The sequence below is a fragment of the Diadema antillarum genome, unplaced genomic scaffold (assembly GCF_040938485.1).
Source record: "Diadema antillarum isolate AM-2024a unplaced genomic scaffold, OU_Dant_1.0 seq00000079_RagTag, whole genome shotgun sequence".
Lineage (NCBI taxonomy): Eukaryota > Metazoa > Echinodermata > Echinoidea > Diadematoida > Diadematidae > Diadema > Diadema antillarum.
The window spans coordinates 3,632,979-3,657,991 of NW_027271172.1; the positions used below are offsets into that span (position 1 = coordinate 3,632,979).

Below are 25,013 nucleotides of genomic sequence, written 5' to 3' on the forward strand. Positions count from 1 at the left end.
TCAAAGCTCATCCCTTAGTAACGTGTATCTGTTTTCGCTGGGCTTCAGTTTGACGAACTGGCTCTCCGGGGGGTCCGTCTTGCCGCCTTGGGGCTGGGTCTTGGGCGAGCCCGGGGCCGCGTTGGTCTGCACGGGGTCGGGCCCGTGGTGGAACTCGCGATGCAGCTTGCCCGAATGGAGATCTGCAACAAACTGCTTCAATCTGCCAGGAACACTATAGGAGATTTTAAAGAAAAAGAGGGGGGAAAAGTAATAATTATGTAAATGACAAGGAGCAGAAAAGAAAAGAAAGTATAATATATGAAAAGATCATGTGAAGCATCTGACTTACAAATTCTTACAAATATAAATCACAATTCATCCACTGAAATCTGGCAATGTAACTGCAGTTACCACATTTAAGATGTTGACATGGCTTTTGTTCTTGGTTTTCTACACACTCTGGTACACCCTGAACCAAAAATTGAAAGAGCAATACACTCAAGTGAAACTGTGTACATGATCTTGATAATTGAGAAATTTCAATCTGATTTCTGATCCTTTAGATAAAAAATTCACCATGTGCGATTCAGACGAAAACACACCTGATGTGCCCAATACAAAGTACTCAAAAAAATGTATTTTTCCTTCAGCTTCTACACGTGTACTTCTCTTTTGTGGCAATACACCATAAGTGACTGGTCTTGAAAAACTGAAGCTACTTACGTCAGTTCATTAATATTGGGGAAGAGGTACATATGTCTGAAGCTGTCTATTGATATGACAGGTAGGTCGGCAGGGGTTTTCCCCAAATGATGTAATGGGTGAGTGAACTTCGTTCCATCGGCAGTCAGAAAGTTCACATTTCCTGCAGTGAGACACAAAAGGAATGTCAGTATTAAGTGGCAGTTTGGGGAGAGAACAGCTTGCTTATAAAAATGCATGCACACAAGTAATCTGTGTGAAGTGGGGTTAATGTGTTAAGTTCTCCAGAGGGGGGAAAAAAAAGGAACATTCAAATCCCTCCACAGCTTCTATTTGACATACATCAAACATGAATATATAACATCATCATTTCTATATATCATTTGTACTCCAAACATGAAAAATCTTGAACAGATTGCTGACAGATTACTGTCCTCACATCTAATCTATAGACATCATTATTCTCAAATCCATCATACTCGAATCCAACTCAATAATGTATGCCCATTATGTATTTTTTTTTTTTTTTTTTTTGTCATGGCTACTACTGAAACACTGAATATTCGGTGCTTATTTACATCTATGAAGGGCAATTTGTCAATAAGTTATAAGACTGTTGAATGCAAAATGCAATTTTCAGGTTTTCCCCATATCAATTCAACATATATTTGAGCATTTCAAGGATCACCAGCAACAGTATCAACAACATCAATAACACAAAATATCAACAAAGCAGCATACATGTAGGCACATTATGGCAGAATGAGGGCAAAAAGGAAGCAACTCACCTCTTTCTGAAATTAACTCCCTCATAATGACTTCAGTATACTTCTGAACTATTCCTGTGTCCTCTGGCTTGTGGAAGAGGATTAAAAACGGCAGACCCTCCTCTGTTAATTCCTGTCAACAGATATGAAAAATAAGATAATAAGAGCAGCACATCCTTTACCATAGCACTTCACAGTGAGATATGAAAGAAGAAGAAACATGCACGAACAGAGCAGGGCAGGCAGTAAAACATTATTACAGAAAAAATAACACAGATTGGTATTCAATGAAAGCGTGGTAAGAGAGAAATGTGGGAAAGTACATAAACAAAAACTTCTAATTTAGTATAATTCCTGGTGTACCTTTTATATGAAAATAAAAAGAATATTTTTTTATGTATCAGACAACAGAAAGGAATGTCTCTCTGTATCAAAAAAAAAGAGGGAGGAAAATTAGATGAGAAGGGGAAAAGAAAGAAAGAAAGAGAGAGAGAGAGAGAGAAAGAGAGAGGAGAAATCCAGACGAAACTTACCTCTCCATTTTCAAAAGTGATTTCTCGAACAAGAGGAACGCACTTATCATTTGACCAGGCCTGCAGCAACTCTGGGTTTGTGAGCGATCCGAGGTATAGCATATCTTGATCCCGAGACTGCAGAAAAAGAAAAATAACAAAAATGATAAAAATCAAAGCAAATGTAACTTTGAAACATATAATACATATGATCATAACAAAAAAAATAAAAAAATCATGATGATTTCAAGCTGTCCTTACAACTTGACACACTTTCATCATTAAAAAATTACAGCCCTCCCCACACACCCAACCCCCCCCCCAAAAAAAAAAAGAAAGAAAAAAGGCTATTAATAGTAATCAAACAAAATTGCACCCTCTTCTTCACCTTCTTCATCTTCATCTTCATCTTCTCCTTCTTATTCTTATTCTTCTTTGTTGCCTCCTTCTCCTCCTCCTCCTTCCCAACCATCCACTTCTTCTCTCCCTCATTGTCCTCCCACTTCTTCCCCCATTCATATTCTCCTTTTCTCATACAAAACTGAGCACGTACTGGAGAGAGACACAACAGAAGTGATCAACTTACCCTTGGAGGGCGGTACATAATGCTGGGGCCTGGAGCCAGCTCTTTACTGAAGGCATCACTGTGTAATGGAGGAACAATAAAAACTTATTTTGCACTGAAAGTATATAAAATGTATATTCTTTTTCATCTTTCTCTTCTTTCCTATGTTATGCATGGGGTGGGGGTGATGGTTGAAAGATGAGAAATAAAGGTAAATTCTTTTTCTTTTTCTTATACATGTAGTAAATTAGGCAACATGGAAACTATCCAGGATTTCCTAATGGAGTACGGAAACTGCACTTGAGAAATATTAGAAAAATACAAAATTTTAGTCTAGAAATCCATACATATCCTGCTCAGATCTTTAAAATACAGATCTTACAAATACTAGTACAAATAGATAGCTATCTAGATTTTTTATTTTTTTTTTCTTCAAATTGAGAAATGTTGGTATGATGTCATGAGGGTGGGGGGGGGGGGGGTGGGGCTTTTGTTCCATATTTATCTTCCTGGTGTTTTATTTCTCTATCAATAAGATTTGATGCCAAAATCAATTAATCAAGAGTCATAATAGGTTTCTATTGTTGGTAGTGTTACCATTGCATCTAAGAATATCCTGCTCACAGACACGTTGGAAATTGAAAATATTGCATAAACATATCTCAAACTTGTCTAAACAAGGATTTTAGATGGGTGAGCCAAAACTTACCCTACTCCGGCGAAGAAGGAGCAATCGTCGCGCAGTACACTGGCCACTCTTCTGAAGGTGTCATATTCCGATGCATCATCAGTTCTGAAGTACCCAATAAGTTTTCTCTTGGTTTCCTGCAAAGGTAGAGAGAGCGAGCAAGCGAGCGAGAGAGCAAAGGATGCAAAAATTATAATTAGACACATATCACAATATTTTGGCACAAGTCAAAGGTGGAGTGGCAAACATTAGAATGAGTAGATCAATGTTCTTAAAGTGTATGTCTCCCTTTTGCAACCCTCAAAATGAGATTCCTTTCATAAGCTGGTACAGTATATTGCGAAGGCACGTAATTAAGGCCTTTTTTCAGAATGATAGAACTGGAAACTTCTTTATATTGGAAGGGGGAACAATACCATAGATTTCTGGTGAATCTATTCCAGCTCGAAAAAATTCCAACCGTTATTTTCAATTCAAAAGGAGAATGTATTCTTGAGTGACATCGGGTTAGTTTTTAATTTCTCTTTTAAAAACTCTGAGGTGTATTACCATTAAAGGATTACATACACAGTGTTGGGAGTTATGCTTCTTCAACCATGCGATATTTTGTGTCGTTTGCAAAAGGGATATACGACCTTTAAGAGGTAAGACTGGAAGACAAAAGGAGGCTAAAAGCAGACACGGGACTCTATCAATGGGAGCAGAACAAAGACAGGCAAAGTAGTGGTGGTGATTTGGGCATGTAACCAAGGGAGATGCATTTCCTTTATTTTTTATTTTTTTCTCCTTAAATGTTACATTGTAATTGCACTTTCGTTGGAGGATATGAAGTACAGAAAAATGTGAAATCTGATGTATGTCTCTATACAAGTGGTAAAAATTGTCTCAGAACTTGAATCATTGCCATGCTACACCAATTAAGTCACAGGCATTATCAATACCACCAGGGAAAATGAAAAATGAAAATGATTTGGATGAGAAAAAAAGGGAGACATTTTTCATAGTTATTCAATAATCAAAGTGTGATACACATGACATAGTATCTGAACTACCTCTACATTTACTTTCATAGCAAAATGACATCGTGAACTACGACTCTCATTCTTTTTTTCTTTTCTTTTTTATAGAGCATATCATTTTGTTGGGTGCAGTTAACCTATGGGCCCAAATTCACAGAGGTTGTTTATATCCAAACCAATCCAACCTAACAAAATCAGAAAATCTAGTATCCACCAAGTACACTGTATATTAGGTTGTTGTGTGACTGGTCAGAAATTATCAATTTGACAGGACGACAAAAAGTTTATTCTCAAAATTTAGCAACATGAAAAGGCAGCATTGAGATGGTACTTCATGAAATGAGCATGAAAACCCATTATTTCTATCTAGTATCAAATGCGGTTTGTATGCTACTCAAACCAGTGATGTGATTTCTAGGGATTCAAATTAATGCTGTACAAACAGAAGTATCTAAATTGCTGTGCATTTTGCACAAAATGAAATTAGCATGAAAATAAAATTTGTAATAACATGTTATCTCTTTGATTCCATGAAATTAAAAACAAGCAAAATTCATTTCACCCGACTGAGTGAGAAAAAAATTTCTTGTGAAAATTTTGACTTTTAGAGTACAGCATTTCACTTCAACTGTACCAGTTGATATTCCCAAGCAGTGTTTATGGCCCTAGCTTCCATTAACTTTAATTCAAGTTTTATCAAAGTCCATTCCTTTCAAGAGACTGACAGTCCAATTTAAAGGGTGTGTACAGTTCTGGTTGAGGTGAGGATTTAGCTTTTAACGTTTTGCAAGATATTCAGAATCCACTCTGAGATGTCAAAGAGTATGCAATTCTAAGAGGTATCAAAAGTTTATTTGATGAAAATCGGTTTTGAAATGGCTGAGATATCCAAAAACAAGGTGAAACAAAGAGATCCTAATAAAAGGCGTGGCCTGTCGCCTTTTCTTATTATCACTTTTTCGGATATCTCAGCCATTTGAGAACCAATTTTCATCAAATAAATGTTGAATCCTTCTTAAAATTACGTGCTCTTTTGTATTTCATAAGAGGTTTCTCATTATCTCATTTAGGAATGTTATAAACCTGAATCCCCACCTCAACCAGTACTGTACAGTCCCTTTAAGACATGCATCTCTGCGACGAACAAAGATGACCCTGGCACTGCCCTGCCCCACGACAACACGAGGCCCCGCCCCACAATAACATGAGGCCCCGCCCCCCGCCACTCACGTCTAGTCCTGAGACTTCCTCCGGCTTCCCCAACCTCACGATGGGGTCCTTCAGCTGCTCACGGACGAAAGTGAGGAAAGCATCCTTCTGTCGCTGGGATCGGTACTCGCGCTTGGCGAGGCGGCCGCCCCGAAAGAGCTTCAGTGTTGGGTACTTGGATATGTGGTATCGCTTGGCAAGAGTAGCTGTGTGACAGATATACAGAGCAAAGAATTGAAAGAATCAAATCATTATCTTCAAAAAGAATTTTGGCTTTCTTCAACAAAATTGAAGTTTGTGTGTCCCTTTTGCAACCCTATACTGTATTTTTTGATAATCTGGTAAATTGTAGAGTTACTGGTAAGTACAGTGTAATCCAGACCTTTTCTCAGTACAATGAAACTGCAAATTTCTTTATGATGGGGGGGGGGGGCAACAATACTAATGATATCCAGTGAATTTACTTGGACCCTGAAAATATTCCAACCATTATTCTCGGTACAAGAGGGGAGCATGTTTTCATGTGACATGGGATTAGTTTTTAATTTCATTCTAAAAAACTCTGAGGTGTATTACTGTATGATTACACAATGTTTTGAGACATTATCCTTTTTCTGATGTTTGTAAAAAGGAAGTACAACCTTCAAATTGCTTCCACATTATCAAGTCCTAAAGGGAGGCTTTCTGCTAATGAAGGTTTGAAGAGATTTATTAGACAATGCCTCTGAGAAATGCCTTAATTGTTTTCTCAAAAAGACAAAATTGTTATGAAATCATCAAATTGCAGTTGACTGTTCTAAAGACACCATGAGCTACATTGTACTGGAAAATACTAAAATCTAAAGATAAAATGTTGGAAACATTTGGTATATATGGTCATGCTGCTGCACACTAAAGCATTACTAATCAAATGGACATTAAGTAAAAAGTAAGACCCACTGTCAAGTTGTAATCAAAGTTCATCTTTTAGCATGTGCTAAAAGACAATTAGTGAGTCATATTGTAAAGTAAGCAAGATGGATTTTTCCACTGCAATTCAGCAAAAGGTAAAGAGGAACACATAATTTTTGTTCTTGGGATTCCGATGCAAAGTCTAGTACATCCACTTTTACTTTCAAGCCAGTATTAAAGGGGCTCTCTTCCCACATGTGCATTATTTAAAGCAACAGGTAGACATATCAAACATGGGCGAGCAAATGTTGGGGTGACAAGCTCCTTTAAATATGCTTATCATTTCATCTTTTGGCACAGAAAAATTGCACATAACAGCAGCTGCCAGAAAAATCTGTTTGTCGACAAAGGTCTGCCTGATACACAAAACCGACATTATGCCACCGCTATCTGTGTTATACTGTACACAACTTAGACAATATGCTGCCCTATGCATACAATGTATTGACCCATTGATAAGTTCAGGATTCAGAGGCTACAAATACAATGTACATGTACAATGTATGATGAATACCCAACTAATTTTTATGCATCCCTTTAATTTTCTCTTATTGTACCTTTAAGTTGGTGCAGAATGCAAAATGCAGTCTGATGTAAAATTTTACTTGTTTTATTAAATATTTCCCTTGCTCTTCTATTCATGCATAAAATGGGTATTGTAAGATACCACTCAAGACCTGACAATACCAATGACATGGTATTGGTGTCAACTGGAATCGGTAATGAAGGAGTTATGCTCTAAGTTTGATTTTTTTTTTTTTAACATTTGATAAAAGCCTTAAAAAAAGAAAAAAAAAACTCTTTCTTTCTTTAATTCCCTATCTCAAGTGTTGTTTGGAGAGAGAGAGAGGTAAAAAAAAAAAATCACATTCAAGCACCCCTACAAGGATGTGACGGGAAAAAGAGGGCTAAATTAAATGAATCTATGATGATCTGCTTACGGTTCTTGTCGCAGTCAAGGGCCGCGAAGACAACCTTGCCTTGCTGCGGGAACTCCACCTTGGCCGCCTTGGCTGCCTCCTCGAATATGGGCTTCAGCATCTGACTGAATCTACACCTGTAGTAACAGAAAAATGAAATTGTATATCAAATGTGAAAACATTTTCTTCTCTCAATGATGGATTTCACACACCAAATATATCCTGTTTGTAAACATATTCAAAGACAAGTTTAGTGCTAAGCATAGGATCTCTTGTATTTTTATTCCAAAAGCAAATAAGAATCTCACATATTCCTGTAAAAATGTTTCTGAGAATGGCATTTCCCACAGGAAGGTAAAGACACTTTCAAATTGCAGATTGCTTGATTCTTGGTACATACATGTAGGCATCATTTAGACAGGTTGAAATCTGAAACACTTGTGACTATTGAATATTAAAAAGCAAAGCTACATGTTTAAATCTGGCCCTTGATTCCAGTTTGTTGACAAACTGTGCCCTCTTAGGAAATTCACATATTACTGCATAAATTGCAGTTGTTCATGTTTAGATATCATCAAAATATGTTGTCTGATGTGTTCAGAAACATGTTCCAGATGAATTCCTCATTCCACTCATATCCCATCCGGGACCGCTACAATTTTCGTAAAACTTTTACTTATTCCATTTAAGATTGCAATCCATACGTTTTACAGGTGTCAAGGAATGGAATTCTGTTGATGGTGACCTTAAATCTAGCACTACATTTTCCAGATTTAAAGTACTATATAAACAGAGTGTATTTAGACAGATGGTACCCATTACTGACTAGACTTCCTTTCTTCCTCTACCTTTCTTTTTCTCATTCTCATCTCTTTTTCTCTGTACACTAAGGTAAGGATGATGTGTGAGTGTGAGTGTGTGTGTGTGTGTGTGTGTGTCTGCCAACAAATTAAGCTAAGATATGTTTTTGTGTTCAGATATGTTATTTCAATTTGGACTAATCTTCTGTATGTATTGGTCCATGTAACAATAAGTGTTGGTTGATTGTACACTGTATGTATTTATCTTTTTTGGTTTGAGGACTCCAGCCACAAGCACACAATGGCTTCTTAGGAGTCCTGGCATGTATTTGTTTCTTTGTAATGACCTGTAAGTTGTTACAGTGTATATGTTGCCAAATAAATGAATGAATGAATGCATGAATACAAATTTTCTCATGATAAAAAAAAAAACACAAAAACATGTGATACACTCATACATGTACCTTGAAACGAATCATTAAAAAAAACATGTGTTTACTTAACACACTTTGGAGTTTGCTACACAGTGATGTACAGAATGTCATTTGCAGATTGAAGTCCACAAACACTCTTCTGCCCAGAACAGCTTGTTAACACAGCTCCAAAAGGTGATTTTGAACACATTATGTTTTACAAAATTACATGTACATGTACATGATTACAAATGGGATCATTCTGCTGTGGATTAAAAAAAAATTTGTACTATGTAGCACATCTGAATGCGATTACAAATGGAATCTCTTCGCAATCTGAAAGCTTCCCTACAATGTATACATGTAATTGTAGACTCCCCTGTGCATCCAATTATATGTATCTACAATGTAGTATAACGGAGAAATTACGTAATATGTTGGGTGGTGCAGTAGCAGACACTGATCAGACAGGGTAAGACATGAGAAAAAGCTGAACGTGTACATATGCTCAAGTTCAACAGAGTACAAAATACCATGAAGTCTATACAGTACCGGTATTTCTCCTCCCGGACAAACATTAAACCAAAGTCACTGAGGATATCGTAGAGGTTAGACCTTAAAAAAATAAAACATAAAGCTGGCAAATTTCACTCACACATACAGGACTGTAGCTTTCACACAAGGAAATCTTCCCTGCTCTTGGAACACAATTTACATCAAACTGGACAGAAATATATTACATCAAAACATTTGATTCTGTTCTGTTTATTTCAAAAGAATGCTGTCAGGATTATTGCCATCATGTACTGCCAATTCAATACCCATAATCCACCTTGCCGATTACCAATTTAAAATGATGGGGAAGTGCGGCCATTATTTCAATGGAAGATATCTCGCTTTTTTCAAAATGTTTGAAGGCAGTCCATGTGAAAGAGAATTCCCAACACAAATACCTTACAGCCACATCTTCCAGCTTATGCAGCCTTTGCTCAATTAACTATTCAGTCACTTAAGCCCAAGCCTCCTCTCACATCGTGCCTTGTGAGTGCTATTTTAGATTTTCTGCCATTTTCTTTCAATGTATTTGAAAGTGATACTTTCCCACAAAGAACAAAAATCTCATTCTGCATTGAAGCACAGTTCTAATCACAAGGCACTATACAAATTTAATGGACTTGCTTCACAGTCTAATACTTCATACTTAAGTGGGCAAAACCTGTCATGTGATCATGTGTTACTCTTTTGCACGGATTTCCTGTTATCCTTTCTGTGACTCATATATATATGTATACACAGACATAATTTACATGTACAGCTGTACGTAAATTATACAGATATAGATAGATGAGATGTATTTCCAACTGCACTGTGCATAACCTATATTTTAAAAAATCAATTTTTAGTAAACATGGACTTTTGTACAGAGAACAAAGAAAACAGAGTCAGTGGATCTAAAAAGTAATCAACAGACAGACAGAAGGACACTCAGAAACATTTTTAAAAAGATTTTAAAAAAAGATTTAAAAAAAAGTAAACTAAATCTACAGAAAGGCAAAATCATCCCGCTCGATGGATACGCATAGTGTGGCACAGTTTATAGCATCAAGAAAACATAGAAAACAGAAAGAGGAATGAATCTGAGATTATGACAGAGTCTAACAGACACACAATCAAGGAAGATAGAGAGAGAGAAAAAAAAAAAAAGAAGCAGTAGAAATACAAAGAAGAGGACTAAGAGGGGGAGAGGAAAATACCCTTGAACTTTGTATCCTTTTATGGGGTGTGTGTGTGTGTATGGGGGGGGGGGGGGGAGGGAATAATGTCTTGGAACACCCATCATATAGGATAAGAATTTAGAGCAAAAGGTTTACTACTAACCTTCAATAGTCAGCCAGACTTACAAGTTCAAACCATCCATCTCTACAACAATCCCACACACTGGCTCTACAGAAAGCCCTCAACAACAAAGTCTGACAAAACATAATTACTTTCTCAAGTTCCACCCAAGACTACTTTCCCCAAACATCGAAATTTGAAAACTCAGAGGATTACTATGAGATGTGCTGAAATATTTGACACTGAAGTTTAATTCCCAATACTAATACCCTTCATGTTCTCTGGTCTGGAGAATCACAAGGTATGTGAGTCAGAAATCATTCACACATACTTTTTCTTTATTTTTTTTTCACAATCTAAAAAAAAAGAAGAAAAAAATGGCCTCTTTTATGACCTCACCACTCCTCTTTCCAAACTCTGGGGATCATTTCTTTCTGGAGTTCACAAGAAAAGCCCCCTGCTTTCAGCACCTACGTGACGATAAAGCAGGTTGCACTGATTTTTTTTCTTTTAAATACAGCCAGCACATCACGACTTACAGACAACTTTTCTGGCACAAAGTTATTGATACAAAGGTCTAAGAGGACCACTGTACAACAGTCATCTTTACCACTATTCTGACCATTTGAATCATCTGATAGCTGTACAAATGTACACATTTCAATGTGTGTCTTATGTCTTGTATTGGACCTCACCAGACTCTACTAATGTCAAAGACACAAAAACAAGTTAATGTTTTGTTTTGTTTTGTTTTTCTAAATCTAACGACAAATGTCTTCTTATAGAAAAAGTCAGTTTACGTCCTTGAAGTTCACTTTTAATACACATCTTCTCCTGCAATACAAATTTAAGGAAAGTGCAAAAAACCAGCATGTGGATTTTTCAAACAAATCTAGAGGGGCCCATTTGTTTCTGGAAACAGAATAAACAGTCAACACACCCCTTTCTCTTTACGGTGATATCAAAAAGAAGTGCAGCCTGGTTTTAAAGGTAAAACTGTGAAATAGCATTGGGTGGGAGCAGAGATTCAAAAATTGTTCGAGATATCACATTTGATACTTTGTACTGTAATGTGTAGGTCAGATAACTTTGTATCACAAAACATCCTACAACATAAACATTTTGCAATAAAGCCTAAAATATAAGAAGATATCACTAATTTTCTCAAAAAACCATAACTGTAGACGGTATAGTCCATAAACATTTTTATTGTAACTATTGTTCATATTTTGTATATCTAACAATACTTAACATCGATTATACCGATTCAAATTTGTTTTTGTTATTATCCCTAATTCACATTATACAACTATCATGAAGCAATAAAGTTGGGTTTTTGTTTCATCTGCAAATGGATCCTTGTTCCAAGGCTGCTAACATTATATGTAGAGAGTAAATGTCAACAACCACCAGGCAGGTTCCATAAGAGCTATCAGGGAGATGCTTGAGTGTTGCATGCACCTAAAATGGGCAAGAATAATTTTCCTAAACCGCAAGGATTCTATAATACACTCTTGTCAAGGCATAGAGAGATACATTCTGCATATCAGCTTTCAGAGAACCTCCTGCAGAATGGTTGTGATCTGGCAAAACTATGTCCGTCGTATGCGGTGATTTCGAGATATTCACGCTTAAAGTTTAAATGCTTGCCAATTTTCATAGAGTGATTTACACAGCTGGGAATTGTGTTTTAAAACAAAGAGGGAACTGATATTTTATGTTTTATGTAACTCGAAATACAAATTTATTATCACATATTTAGAGGTACTTTACAGTTGTTTAAAAGATACATAGTTCTGTCCGATCAATGCAGGTATAATCACCTGCTTTAAATGATCTGGCAAAACTACAGTATGTATACTTTTGAGAGACAGGGAGACTGGGTAGATCTTATTTAGAAAAAAAAAACAAAACCTGACATGATCGAAGAAAAACAAATTGAGTTATTGGAAAGTACACCTGAAACATATTGTATCTTTCATGCCTTTTACAAGACTTTTTGTTTGTTCCCATCCTAAATCAAACACGTGCCTGTGAGTCTTACATCTGGCCGTGAAAACTGCATGCTCTGTTGCAGTCTCTCCCATTAATCAACTAATGCACATGGTGGCAGCTGCTTCTTGCCTTGTACAAGGACCTTGGTCAGTATCCTGTGCTTTTGATACATTTAATTAGGAAAAAGCTCAAACGTCTATCAGCATTGACTACAGTTGTCTTTGACGACAGTGCAATATCCACTTTTTATTTTCATACTGTGCAAACATTACAAGTGTACAAATTTCCTGATAAAGTATAATACACTGCATGTCGCACAGTGATAGACACAGTCTTACAGTACAATGTCCACTGACATGGTAAACTATTGAACATTTACTTTACTGTTTGAGTGTGGGCCATAAAAAAATTAATAAATATAAATAAATAAATCACCAATGAACCTTTGACACAAATGGAACACACAAAGAATTTAATATTGTTCATCTGGAATGACACACCACTTATCCATATGTTCCTCCTTCCTTTGCAAGCCCCTGGGAGCCGGGGGTGCTGGGGGTGCTGCAGCACCTCTGACTTTTTGAGCAGGGGGGCGTAGCACCCCTGCTCAAAAATAGAAGTTGGGGGTGCTTCTGCACCCCCAACTTTTATCTTTTTACAGGGAAAATTGCTTGTTTTTTGAAAGAAAATTGTCTACCATATCCCACCCAAAGTGTGCATCAGATTACTGAGTTTCGCTTCTGAAAATGCGAAATCTCCATAGCGTATGGGAGGGGTATCCCTCTCCCACACAGAACAAGCTTATAAGTGCACACAGCACTAGTAAAGCATTCCCATTGTCCCTGGATATTTTACTTTTCCTACTGTTCCATTGATTTCTTTAAAAATATGCTACCGGAAGGGCTCACCAGATTGCTGAATTTCAATTTTAAAAATGCAGAAGTTACCTCATTTAGGGGGAGGGAACCCCCTTCAGGAGATCAGAGCGTCGATGGAGGGGGCAGCATATCATTTTGCCCCTCCCCCTGTAATTTTCAAGATGTTGATTTTTTTTTATTCAACACTTTCCCTCTTTCACACAAAGTGTGCACCAGTCAATTCTGAAATGCGAAATCTCCCTCGTATTGGAGGGAAATACCCCTCTCATGATATTTTCCTTTCTATTCTAGAGTAATGCAAAAGCTTTCTTATATGCAGGGGTGCGGGGCAGTTGCCATGATATTACCCCCCCCCCCCCCTCCCCCGATGATTTTCGGGATGTCGGAGATTTTCTTGCTTTTTTATGGAAAGGCTGTTCAAATATTTTACTGACACTGTGCAAGGCATATCATTGCAGTTCAATTCTGAAAATATGATGGGTTTATACCCCTTCCACATCCGCCCCCTTTGGTCCTTTCCCATGATATTGACATATCTCCGAATGATTCTTTCATTTAAAAAAATCTGTCATTTCAGTTCGAAAAATGCAAAAGTTCCCTCTTGTGGGAATAATATCTTCCTTTAATTCAGGCCCTAACCATTTCCCTGCTTATGCTTAGTTCCCCTCCATAGACGTACGTGTAGTATCTATAGTAGTATCACTTCGTGGATTGATAATTTCCCAAATTCCACCAAAATGTGTTTGCGAGATAATGACAATTGGATTCTAAAAATGCCACAGTTTTTACCTTTGCCATTTTTACCCCTGCCATTTTTACCTCTGCCATTAGGGCTTTTTACACTTGTAAATATTTGCTTAGTCCCGTACCAACGGTGGGGCTAAGGGGGTTGGTACGGGACTATCCTTAGCCCATTTTCTGTTTACACTCGTTTTTGCCAAAGTGGGCTAGCCCCACCGATAGTCTGGTACTATCTGGCCCTGCAAAATAGCAGGGTTAGCACCGCAATTGCGGTGCCAAGCAAGTGAGTGTAGACAGAACGAAAAAATAATCCTGGGCTAAGCGACGGAGACGAAGTCCGACCCTCACTGACCAATCAGAAACGAGGTAATCAAGTGCTGCCGGTGCGTGCGTGTACGTGTACAGTACACAGCGTAATCATGAATATTCATGTGGTTTGGAAAGTCCGGGGCTAAGAAATACGAGTGTAAAAAGGTCAGTTTTCTCCTTAGCCCCGGACAAGAGATAGTACGGGACTAATTGGCCAGGGTAAAAAGCTGAAAAAATTGGTACGGGACTAACGATAGTCCTGGGTCAGAGAAAGTCCGGGGTTAAGAAACACATAAGTGTAAAAAGGACTATTTTTACCTCTGCCATTTTCACCCCTGCCATTTTTACCCCTGCCATATTTACCTCTGCCATTTTTACCTCTGCCATTTTTACCTCTGTAATTTTTACCCCTGCCATTTTTACCCCTGCCATTTTTACCTCTGCCATTTTTACACCGAACCTCCCCATCCCCCCCCCAAATAAAAAAATCCCCACGATGCAGAACATTTTCTTGCTTTTTTTAAAATAGAACCTGTCCAGATATTTCACAAAAAGTGCACAAGATCGTTTAAATTCAATTCTGAAAATGGAAAATGTCCCTAGTGTGGGAGGGATACACCCTCCCCCGTTAGTAGACTTTTGAGATCGACACTTTCTGATTATATTTCATTAAAAAGTGCGCACCAGATCTGTCACTTCAACTAAACAAATCCAAAAGTTCCATAATGTGGGAAGGGGATACTCTTTCAGTTTACCTTTATTCCCCCACTACATTTAGTAGGCTTATGCTTCTTTGTTTGACATAAAGAGTTGATTTTTTTTTTCAAGTACTCCATCATAAGTGACTATAATTGTGTAGAAACAATACATTTTCATTCCTGTATTAGCTGTATTAGCCTCCACCCCTTGCATTGATTATGGCTACATTACATTACATTTTAAATCAAAAGTGTGCGCCAGAAATTCCACATTTTTTAATTACAACCATAAAGATGCAAAAGCTCTCTCATGCAGGAGGGGGATACATCCTCCCACATCCTTCCCCCGCTTGGTCTCCCTCCATAGATCACTTACTACACTTGTCTGATACAAATACCAAGATATTCCACCTAGATTTTGTATCAGATCGTTGTACATTGTATTTCAATTCTAAAAATGCAAAAGCTCTGTCGTGTGGGAGGGGGCTACTCCTCCCAACCCCGCCTCCTCAACTTCCGTACATTTATCACACAGTGATGATGCACATGCAGAACAAGAGCTGATTATATCCCGATTTAATGGTCATTCACATTTCTGTGAATATTCATTTTTCATACTTTTTTAAAAATTTCACCAAAAGAGTGCACGAGATCACTGAATTTCAGGTATGAAAATTCAAAATCTCTCCAGTGTGGGAGAGGGGATACCCCCTCACAGTGATGACGCACGCACGGAACAAGAGTTGATTGTAACCTGATTTAATGGTCAGTTACATTTCTGTGAATATTTTCTTAATACTTAAAAAAAAATTTCACCAAAAGTGTGCACGAGATCGCTGAATTTCAGGTCTTAAATATCAAAATCTCACTCGTGTGGGAGGGGGATAACACAACACCCTCCCCCTTTATGTCCCCTTCCATGAACTTATACAAAGTGAAGATACACACACACAAACTCTGATACAACTTTCGAAATATTCCTCCAAGAGTGTGCATCAGATCATTGTATTTCAATTCTAAAAATGCAAAAGCTCAATCGTGTGGAAGGGGCCTGGCTACCCCTCCCATCCTCCCCTCATCAACTTCCATACACTTATTACACAGTGATGACGCACACACAGAACAAGAACTGATCATACCCTGATTTAATGGACATTCACATTTCTGTGAATATTTATCTTTCATACTTTTTTTTTTATTTCACCAAAAGTGTGCCCAAGATCGCTGAATTTCAGGTCTGAAAATCCAAAATCTCTCTTGTGTGGGAGGGGGACACCCCCTCCCACACCCTCCCCCCCCCCCCCCTTAGGTCCCCTTCCATGGACTCATAGTCATACATTGAAGTAAAGACCAACACACCATTGTCTGATACAAATATGGGCATAGTCCACCAAGGGTGTGCATCATATCGTTGTAATCGAATTCTACAAATGCAAAAGCTCTGTCGCATGGTAGCCACCACCCATCCCCGCCTCATCAACTTCCACACAGTTATTTCACTGTGATGACGCACACACGGAACAAGAGTTGATTTTAACCCGCTTTATTGGTCATTCACATTTCTGTGAATATTTCATTTTCATACTTTTAAAAATTCACCAAAAGTGTGCACTAGATCACTGAATTTCAGGTATGAAAATTCAAAATCTCTCCAGTGTGGGAGAGGGGATACCCCCTCACAGTGATGACGCACGTACGGAGCAAGAGTTGATTGTAACCCGAGTAAGTTACATTTCTGTGAATATTTCTTTTTAATACTTTTTAAGAAATTTCACTAAAAGTGTGCACCAGATCACTGAATTTCAGGTATGAAAATTCAAAATTTCTCCAGTGTGGGTGGGGAATACCCCTCCCACTACCTCCGAGTAGGTCCCCTTCCATGGACTTATACAAAGTGAAGACCCACACACGCGTGAAGAGATAACAGATGCCTCGTTCAACAACATTTCATCCATGAACATAGTCCACGAGCATTCACTTTTTTTTTTTGATTGAAGAATTTCAAAATTTACCACATAAAGTGTGTTGAATTTCACTAAAAGTGCAAAAGTTTCCTTGTGTGGTAGAGGGCTTTCTCACCCTCGTTTCGATGTCCCCATCCCCTCCCTTCACTTCCCCCAGTCCCACCCCGCCCCGCCCCCCCCCCCCCCCCCCCCCCCCCCCCCCCCATAGATACTGAAACGCTGCTAATATAGATGGTCCGGCAATCAAACGAGTGGGTCGGAGGTGCAGCACCCCTGTGAAAAAAGTTGCTCCCAGGGGCCTGTTCCTTTGTTAATCTTATTAGCAATCAAATACATTGTCACACTACAATGTACAAATATGTCTCTTTCTCTGTAATTACTCACAGTATCCTGCATCACTACAGGCAAGATTGATCAAATGCCCCTTCATGCTGTGCATACTCTTTATTGTCATTATTGTCATTGGGTATCAAAGTCTGTAATTCATATCAAAGCTACACAGCAAACTGCAAGTTCCAGGTCAGAAGTAGGTTTGGTTAACTGTAATATGAAAAGGTAATCTCTGTTTACTAGTCATTATAACAAACACTACATAAATGCAATTCCCCTGCGTCTCCTGGTACTACAGTATGGATACCAGAAGAACTACCGTGTTATAGAAGGGAACAAGGAAATGGAAATGTGCTGCGATACAAAATGATGTAACTTTGATACTACTACAAATACATTTTTTATTTGGGGGGAAAAGCAATGTTTAATAGCATGTGCTATTGTAGAGAGGTTGAAATAGCATAAGAAAGGTCTTAGCCGAGATGTACAATTTGTGTATTATGTGTATCATAGGACATCATGCTGTCAATACAGTGTATATCAAGTGCCTACAGTTGTATCACTGCAACGGGGTGATGAAAGGACAATGAGGTGGCATGGTAACAGCTGGTTCGGTTGTAAGCCCACACAGAAATGGCTTTGTCATCATGGACAATAGATAGTTGAATTACTTATAAATGTATTTATATCTATCGACAGTTTTCCTAAAGGACCCTGTAGCACATGGTGCCATCCACCTGTATACTATTATGAATTTCAGTACTTTGAATCCAGTTTGCATGTATTAGTTGTTGCTATGTTGGGCAAACCCTGGGGAACAGGTGGTCCACAAAAACATGTTTATTGAGGGCACTCAAAATCTGGAAAGTGTTGCACTATAATGTCATAGCTCAATGCTACAAGGTAAATACTTGAACAAACAATTAAAAAAAAATTACAATACAGATGGCATTACCATGCATTACAGTATCTAATTCCATTCAACATCTATACAGAGAGGGAAAATATTAAGTTTTCAATCATGGAATTACTCTGTATGCACACAGATAATGCACTGACAATACAACCTGTACTTCATCATTAAGACCTAAACTGAAATTAAACAAATAAGAAGTACAACTTTCTGGAGAAGCAAAAATTAAAATAGCAATTAAATGCTTGGGTCTTAAACAGGAAGTAGTATAATATTTTTTAACAGTAATGTGTTTGTTTTTAATTGTATACTTGAAATATTCTAATGCCATACAGACCTATGTATTTATAAGGTGACAGGGATGTTATGTACACTGTATGAACAAGCAAGGTATCATTTTGAAATAAACACACTGAATGTGATTGATCAAATGCTATGATTTCATTTTTTTTTTGTGGGGGGGGGGGGGGGGTTAACCTGTAATTACTGCTGTACCTACCCCCTACTGTTATCTACATGGTGAAAGTTGAAACCTCATGCTCTAGTGCGAATCCAACACACAGGTTTCGTAATATGAATGCCATACAGCTGTATGATGATTGTAGCCACCGTTACGGCTAACTGGCACCTGAGTGCACTCAAGCATGTTATTGCCATCTCTGCAAGTTTCTGCCAGTCTGTGTGCATGGGAACAGCATCCTTCTTCTACCAAGATTTTTTTTTTCTTATACTTTATTATTACCCATCATTGCATGAAACATCTCATCGTCATAACAAATGTTGTATTATATCTAAAAGAGAGGAGCTATTATTTAATAGCATCATCATGGAGAGGGAGTATAGGACTAAAATGAAGAAATTACTTTCCTGTACCTCTATACTTCTTCGATAAGCAGGAGGAATTACTGTAAAAGTGGTTTCTTTCGCGTACAGAAACTTTCGCAGTTTCCATCGGTGCGGACTTTTTCGCGTGTGTTTAAATTCGCGGTCGGTAATGATAGCGTTGTACAAGCGACGAGTTCAAAACATTTTCACGTGATATTAAATTCGTGGTTCAACCTCAAAGCGCGAAAAGTGTGAAAATAAAACCACCCTGAAAGAAACCACTTTTACAGTATACTTCATGGGAGAGAGCTTGTGCAGAATGAAATCTGCAGCATCTACACCATCACAAACTGCTGTTTCTTCCACTTGTGAAAATGAGTATCCAGGCAAGAGCCCTGTGCTTTTAGAGGGCAAGTGCCCAATTACTTTAGCCCAACAGGGAATCCCAGTAGCCCCAGGCAAAGCCAGTAAAGTGGGTTTGAAGCATGCTGCAATCAGTTAACTCACTGCTTTAAATGACAACTGGCAATGCCATTAGCAAACTCTATGGGGAGGTGTAATATCTGGAAGGCAGTGGCTTTAATTCACAGATTGACAACATTTACAGCAGAATCTGCTGTGCTTGAAGGAAGATGCTCTCAAGAAGAGTATGACAGTCATCATACACCATGTCACATGTGTCCTCATACATCACACACAACCGCATGATAATACATGGCCTGAAATTCCAGGAATTTGAAAGAGTGAAATCAACTTCCTCATGTTGGAAGGATACAGAATTTGCATACTTGTTGATGGACTTTCTTGGGTACAATTTGTGTACAAAGTGCACCTTTTTTTGTACACGGATCTTGTAGATTGTACAAATCAATTATGTTTTAACAAAAATTACAAAACTTCACAGTATAATTTAAGATAGAAGGCATGTATAGCTGTACAACTATGAGCACAGGCTCTTTCAAGGTGAAAGCCATCTTACAACCAATGTAGGTGACTTTTATCACTCTGCAATCCAAGTTATTGGGAGGTTTCTCACCATTTGTCCAAGCTGCTCAAATTTTAGCTGGATCTGCCTTCTTCTTTTCACAGCATTTCCAGTAAAAACTTATCCCTCTTGGATGAGTCTGCTTTCAAACACTTTCATTTTTCCATTCCTTATTCATATCACAAATGAAAGTACTGTGATAATATGCAGGAGGAATATTTTGTTGCCATACTGTATTGCAGTCATATTTATACAGAAATATCCGAAAGTTTGTCTGTACGATATGACTTTTGTGTATCATGTGTTGTAGTAAGGTAACTCTCGCTTAGTTTGTAACTCATGTACGTGTTTTAACCTGCCATTCGTTTGCATGAAATGGTGGACCTGGTTTTTGCTTTGTTCTAGTCACATTGTCTTGAACTTGAATAAAGTCATGATTAAAAAAACATTTGATCGTAATCATATTTATCACTTGATTAAATTTTCATACTGCAATTCCCTTAATATTACTTCTTCATGTCATTTCTCGGCACAGCTTATAAAAGATATTCCAATGCAAAACTTAAGCATTATAATTTTCACATGGTATTTCAGAACTTTTTATGAAAGTCTGGTAGAAAATATTGCTTTAATACTAGCTTGTGATTTCAATTCTAAATTCAGCGTACATACTGTAGAAAGAATCTTAAATGCAAAAAAAAAAAAAGATGGAAAAACAGGAACAGTCTATATAGTTTGCAAAAAATACAGAGATCAAAGGATTATATTGTATGAGGAGGCAACTCATATTAGAAAGCCAACAGGAAAATCAAATTACATCCTTCATTGATGTAAGGAAGAGACCATGATATAGGCATACATTCTACGAATATTCATTCTGACGTTGAAAGCATCAAAGCATGATGCTTAATTCTGGTTTGTACTAAGGGCTAGTATTTCTATATCAAATTTTCAAATCCTTGATAATATTCCTTGATGCTGTAGCTTCTTTTCAAATACTGTGACAACTGACAATATGAGAAGAGCCATAATGTATCGTGTACTGTATTTGCAGTCTATTTTATGACTCAAGGGCAAAGTCCCAGAAAAAAAAAAAAAAAAATGTGTGTACTACTGTCCTTGGAAAAGGCCACTTACATGTACATACAGTTGTACATGTACAACCAGTCCATGGTACTTTAGGAAATTTAAAAAAAAAAAAAAAATCATAGTGCCATCATGCTGTATGATACATCACAGCACCATTGTATGTCTAACTATTCTAAAACTGAAGTATTCAGAAAACCAGAAGAAGATGTTTGAGACCTTGTATTTCATTCATTTAAATCAAAGATCATACACTTCAACATTTATTGCACTAAATAAAATCTTCCTTCACCATGGGATGAAATATAGAGACAGCACACTCACCAATTTGCATAGAAGTTGACCAACACGACTTCATTGTGCTGGAGGATGGCATCGATATTTGACTCTTCAAGCTCCACAGTTGCTGACTGGTTGGTATAACATCCAACACAGGAAAGCTGCACATAACATGAAGAAAGGGAAAAAAATCATACATGAATAGAAGCCTCGAATAGGAGTAATTCTAATATAATATTCTATCTTTGCATACTCCCCTTCTTGTTTCGTTTCTAACAAGTTCTCAAAGCTCTACCTTTGTTTATCCCACAGCATAATTAATCATTCAAAACCATGTGTGATTTTTTTTTATACACTTTCTTCTCTAAGTGCCATACTTTTTTTCTTTCTTTCTGACATTGTAAGAAGATGAACAATTTCTATTCCAGACACAAAAGGGTACATCCCAGTTAGTTTTACAAATTGGAGAATAGAGAACAGTTGTTAGAAATAAAGACTCAAGAGACAAAACCAAAACATTTCAGATTCAAGTGCGTAAAGTGCATCTGACGAATAATCAGTTACGCTTGTAGGGCAGATAAAAGTGGCGTGCTATATAAAGACACAGACTAGGCCTACACTACAACGGCTGTACTCATTCCTTGTTGTGAAAACCCTCATACCGTACCCATACCTATGATGGTGAGTGCTCAGTGCAGGGGAGTTCCAAATGCCTAGAGCTGTGCAATATTTTGACATTTTGTCTTCTTTCCAAATAATCATGTCCCAGTATGAGGATTATGCATCACTAACCATAATTGGTTTAATTTTCAATTATCTATCAACCCATCTCATATCTTAAGAATAGGATGACAGTTGATTAAAAATGATTGCCAAAGAAGAGTGAAATTTGTGTGTGTGTGTGTGTGTGTGTGTGTGTGTGTGTGTGTGTGTGTATGTGTGTGTGTGTGGTGTGTGTGTGTCACTGTATCAGAAATGTTAGAAAGGTTAAAAATAAAATGACTACCACTGTAAGAATACATGTTGCATTAGACTAGATGTTAGAAGAAAAAAGAGAAGATAGAGAAAAAAAAAATTCAACAAAAAATTTTGATTAAAAAAAAGAATTTGAAATTCTTTGATGAATTAATAGGAAGAGAGGACCATTGATTGATTATTAATATACGGTAACCTTTTATAACAAATTGAGAGAAAAACATGGCCATATCATGGTCACATGACTATATGAGGCAATGCTACCCATACTGAGTGCCCCAAAACTCCCTCTGTTGTTGTTGGTGGTGTTTAACGCTTTTCAATCATTCTGATTATCTGCGCGTCTTTTCCATACTACAGTAGGAGTCCATGAAAGAGTCTATGAGTTCAGTTCAGTTGATCACATCACGCTCACTCTGTTCTAGGTTTCGGCTTACCTGTCAAGTGGCAGTGTGTGAGATCAATTTCCCTCTACCGTTAATAGTGCAGTGATGTGCAGTGCATCTATAAATATACAATTACATATAAATAGCCTCTTTTTTGTACTACAAGTGTATGTATTTTAACAAAACACATGAGCACACAAAATGTGTAAATACCAACAATATCAGTATGCAATCTTTATTGCATCATTTATAAGCGCTTTGTATTTTTTAAATACACACACAAAGCCCTAGGGGCCTCTAAGGGAACTTGTTGCATTTATTCCTGTTGCCATGGTAATGTCTTACCTTGGTATCATCAGTTTATCAATGTTAAAGTATCAAATACTCCCACAATTTGTATGTTTGTCACTTTGGTTCCATATCTATTTCTTACCACAATAAAAAAAAAAGCACTAATTATGGCCAAAAACTCCCTCCCTTAATATTAGTCTCTAATGTTACTGTTAGTCTGTGTTATAATTTTGTTGGCATGATCCAACCACTGTCAATGATAAAACCTAACTCATGTATGATATGTGAAAAGCAACAACACAAAACTCGAAGACAGACTTTTTTAGTATCACTATCAGTGTATGTAATGAATGCACCTATCTAGATCTAGATCATTGATGATACTGAATTGATAGAAAACGTACTAGATCTTTCATCTTTGACAGGGAAGTGCGGTTAACGTTAGAAGACATTGTCAGTGAGATGAGGCCAAGGGGTTGTATCATCATTCATAACTCCTTGATTTTGAGGAGAAGTTGTTCAACTTTACTGGCAGTCATGGTCTTTTCGAATGTGAGACCAATGAATGTCACACAACCTTACTTTCACATTTACAATCACACTACAGTTTAGACACTGTCACTGGGGAAATGGTATATGCATAAGATTGATTGCCGATTACACACCAATCAACACACGCTCCTCCTAAACTTAACACTATCGCAGTCATGATGGTAATTTGGTAGGCATACACTGGCAGTGGTACAAGTCCTGCACACGCAATCTCTATCACAGCTCGCTCGGCCCGGTTCCCTTTTTGCCACTGCTACACTGGTTCTTCACGCATCATGCACAGACGACGCCGTACTCGAGCTACCCTGCCCCACAGCAACGGGGAGGATTTCCACTCCACTCTGCTATACCGCTACCGTCTCGATGCAAACAACGTAGGCTCAATTTCACATACGAATACCGAACCTAAATACAAGCATCACACGAATCAATCAATGTCATCTTGTCACTCTACAACCAATATTTCGGAATACAATGATACTTACCAAAAGTACAACCGAAGAAAGGAAATATTGGTTCATTTTCAGCCCTGACATACTCGTTACTGAGGTCCGACCTGAGCAGCAAACCAACGACGGCCACGTTAGTTGATGCTGAAGTTCAAAGGTTATCATAATATCGATCCCGCTGCTTTATCTATCGATCAATTGAATTTGATCGATTCTACTCATATCACGCATTTTCCATGTCCCTCGCAAAGAGATTTTCCCCAGTGGTGGGGAGGACAAAAATCTCTTTGGTCCCTCGTTAGTTCTTAGCTCATTTTCAGTTCGGTTCATTCATTTCTGCAACTTTTTCACGATACAATAAGTTGAAATAAAACAAGTGTGCATCACAGTAGTCATAGAGAGCAAAATACATGTAGTGAGTGCATAAAACATTAACAGAGTATACGATGATAAATTCAAATACATACGTGCAAATACGGGATAATCTTATATAGATTATCTTGTTAGTTCTTTTATTTTTTAATTTCTGCACATCTTATAAAAACAAACACACATCGTTAAATTTATTTATCATGACATTATAAAAAAATAACTGTATTTTCTTTTGTGATCAAATGAGATAAAAACTTATTGCGGAAGATGTCACAAAAAAGCAAACTTGCATGATCAGACATGCCCAATGAAAATGAATAATTATTCATGAAAAGTTATATGTTACATAATAGTTAATTCCACATTGTTTTGACCCCCTTGTTTGTTATTATTGCTCAAATGTTTAAGAGTAGAACTTATTCTAGAAACCAACTTACCATTTTTGCCGTGTTGTTTCATGCTGAAAGCACTAGTTTATGGCATTTCATTATATACTTAACATTTTGTGTCATTGATTGTGAATCAAACTCAAACTCAAACTCAGCTTAAAGGACAAGTTCACCTTCATAAACATAAGGATTGAGAGAATGCAACAATATTAATAGAACACATCAGTGAAAG

At 37.5% G+C, this 25,013-nt stretch overlaps 1 protein-coding gene across 1 annotated transcript; it reads right to left on the reverse strand.

Moving 5' to 3' along the window:
* Positions 1-24,152, reverse strand: LOC139726153 (endoplasmic reticulum resident protein 44-like). Its single transcript, XM_071637233.1, has 10 exons — positions 24,057-24,152; positions 21,413-21,528; positions 7,337-7,452; positions 5,466-5,650; positions 3,238-3,353; positions 2,550-2,607; positions 1,985-2,101; positions 1,473-1,584; positions 706-847; positions 1-214 (listed from the first exon to the last, which is right to left on the reverse strand). The coding sequence occupies exons 1-10, from the start codon at positions 24,105-24,107 to the stop codon at positions 1-3; spliced, it is 1,227 nt and encodes a 408-aa protein (XP_071493334.1). The 5' UTR covers positions 24,108-24,152.
* Positions 24,153-25,013: the final 861 nt, after the last annotated feature.